The 2,859-nt window shown below is 30.3% G+C and overlaps 1 protein-coding gene across 1 annotated transcript in view; it reads left to right on the forward strand.

The window, feature by feature from the left end:
* The window catches only part of LOC106877636 (enolase 4), an 87,240-nt gene extending 84,690 nt beyond the window's left edge, over nt 1–2,550 (forward strand). Inside the window, exon 7 of the mRNA XM_014926583.2 lies at nt 860–2,550. Coding sequence (XP_014782069.1) covers nt 860–1,039 — 180 coding nt within the window. The 3' untranslated portion in view covers nt 1,040–2,550. The remainder of the gene's footprint in view (nt 1–859) is intronic.
* Nucleotides 2,551–2,859: the final 309 nt, after the last annotated feature.

Genomic DNA, 2,859 nt, shown 5'->3' on the forward strand with positions numbered 1-2,859 from the left:
AGGCTTACAAAGAATAAGTCCTGGGGTCGATTTGCTCGACTAAAGGCAGTGCTCCAGCATGGCCACAGTCAAATGACTGAAACAAGTAAAAGAGAGTAATTTCCAAATTATAAATTACAATTAATTATTTAGGAAGACAAATTTCAATCTCAAAAATATTTTGCAGTTGGTCAGTATTATTATTTTTAACCCTTTAGCATTTAAACTAAATATTCTTCTGGTCAAATCTGACCTCTCAAACCTACCCTAAAATGTCATTCTAAATATAAACAATGACGTCATTGAAATTTCAAAGCTACGAGATAATTTATGATTAATTAAAAAACAATGTGAATTAACAAGTATTACATTTGATGAAATAATCTGAATGCAAAAGGGTTAATTCTGTTTCATGCTGTGTTACACACCAGTCTGTCCTTGAATAGTTCTAGGTTTTCCTGTGAGAAGAAAAGCTGTTTGGCTCTCATTTAACTTTTCTCCATTTCTAGACAAAGGAATGCTGTGTGCAGCTCCCATAATCCTTCTTACAATGCAATCAGTGCAATGTAGCTTGATTTTGAGTGAGAGAGAAAGAGACAGACAGACAGGCTGATGGCAGAAAATAATCAACCCCAGTACTTAATTGATATTTTATCAACTCTGGAAAGATGAAAGACAAAGTTGATCTTGGTAGGATTTTAACTCAAAGCAAAAAACCATTCTATCCAACATTTTATCTCTCTCAATTTATTTTCTTTAACATGTAACAAAATGTAATAAATGTAATAAACATGTAATAAAATAAAAATGCAATAAATCTAGTTTTGTGAATACCCTATCCCTTTAACACCATTTTACAAATTATTTGTGTTCCTTGCAGGCTGTTGGTTTACAGGCGACATTTCTGAAGACTGGTGGTCTATTCCGAAAGGAGAGAACTGATATACTGAATCGGTTATTTATTATTGAGCAGAAACTAATGCAAGAAGACAAACTGGTAACACTGCCAACCTTATGGAAATATCCCAAACTATTTCCAGATTCACTCACTACAATCTAATGAAATTTATATGAAGCAAAAGAAATTATTCATTTTGTGTTTCAACTAAAAACAAAATGCAAAAATAAATGAAGAAATAAAAACATTTCTTTAAATTTAAAAAAAAATTTCTAATATCTTTCCATTATGGAAAATGCTTGATTTTTGCATTATATTCTTTGATTGTTTTCTGTAAAACTGAGTTGATCTTTAGAGCAGGTAATATTTCCGAAACTTTATATATTTACTATAGTAAACAATTTTCCTTAGTTTAGGTTTAACTGCTGACTTTCTATTTGCAACCAATAACTTTATTTACCATGAATTTTTTCTTCATTTGAAGTTCAACATTTTCTCACTGTAATATCTTTTAATAGCTTGTAATAAGCACCACAGAGTAAGAGGTATGTTTACAACAAAACAAGACATTAAAATGTTTTCAATTTAGCTGGTTGAAGCCAATATACTTCTCTTGCATTGCTTATACTTTTACAAAAGGTATAAATACAATAAGCCTTATTTAACTACTTTCTAATTAATACAAAAAAAAACTTTCATAACTTACATGCTATTCTCAAATTTGGTTCAGTATTATGTGGCTAACGGTATTAACCCTTTAGTATTTACACCTGCCATATCCAGCCCAAATATTCTACATACTTCATGTTCAAAACAGTCAGATCTGGCCTCTCACACCTTTCCTACAATGTCATTCTAAAAATAGAAAGTCACATCATTGAAATCTTGTTGTTACGAAATAATGCATGATTAATTTAAAACAATGTTTATAAATATTACATTTTACATTAATCGGAATACTAAAGGATTAAACAAGAAATTACCTATGTCTTATGTTTCTTTTTGTCTTTGGAATATTGGTCTACATATTTTACTGTTGTGTTTCTTTGCAGTTTCAGTAAAATTTTACTTTCACCATCTTCTCAGAGTGCCATGAAAAACAATAGTTAAATTAGTGAAAAACATATTTAAACTGGCCATATCTGGCCCAAATATTCTACTTGTTTTAATGTTCAAAATGTGAAGATCTGGCCTGTTACACCTACCCTACAATGTCCTTCTGAAAATATACAATCACATCATTGAAATCTTGAAGCTACAAGATAATGCATGATTAATTCAAAACAGTATGAATAAATAAGAATTACATTTGACAGAGTAATCTGAATGCTAAAGGGTTAATAATGGAGCATTATATTAATTTCTTGTTAGGTTTTTGATGTTCCTTGCATTTCAGTATGATAATATTAACTTAGCTATTACAGTTTTATGATTACTTGTAATTTTATTTTTTATTCCAAAGGTTCTTTCCTTCAATTTTTCTATGTAAGCTTAGCTGGAATATTCTACCACACCAGGTATGATTACCATTTGTAATAATTTCAAACAAAGACTTAACTTGATCTGATTGTTCACAAAATGAGCTAAAGATTTCAATACTTGTCTTAATTGCTCTGCAATTAACAGTGAGCCATCTTAAATGGGTAAATAAATAAAATCTACATTCATTGTAATTTGTTTTAATATATTATTTTTTAAATTAAGGCAACGAGCTGACAGAACTGTTACTGTGCCAAGCAAAATACATAAGCAGCATTTTGTCCATCATTACATTCTGAATTCAAATTCCGTTGAGGTCGACTTTGTCTTTCATCTTTCCGGGGTTGGTAAAATCAGTACCAGTTGAACACTGGGGTTTATGTAATCGACTTACCCCATCCCTCAAAATTGCTGGCCTTGTACCAAAATTTGAAACCAATATATCATTCTTGAGATTATACAGAGATTATAGAACTTGAGGATTACAGCTTATATAGATTAGT

Source organism: Octopus bimaculoides, chromosome 14 (genome assembly GCF_001194135.2).
Source record: "Octopus bimaculoides isolate UCB-OBI-ISO-001 chromosome 14, ASM119413v2, whole genome shotgun sequence".
Taxonomy (NCBI): domain Eukaryota; kingdom Metazoa; phylum Mollusca; class Cephalopoda; order Octopoda; family Octopodidae; genus Octopus; species Octopus bimaculoides.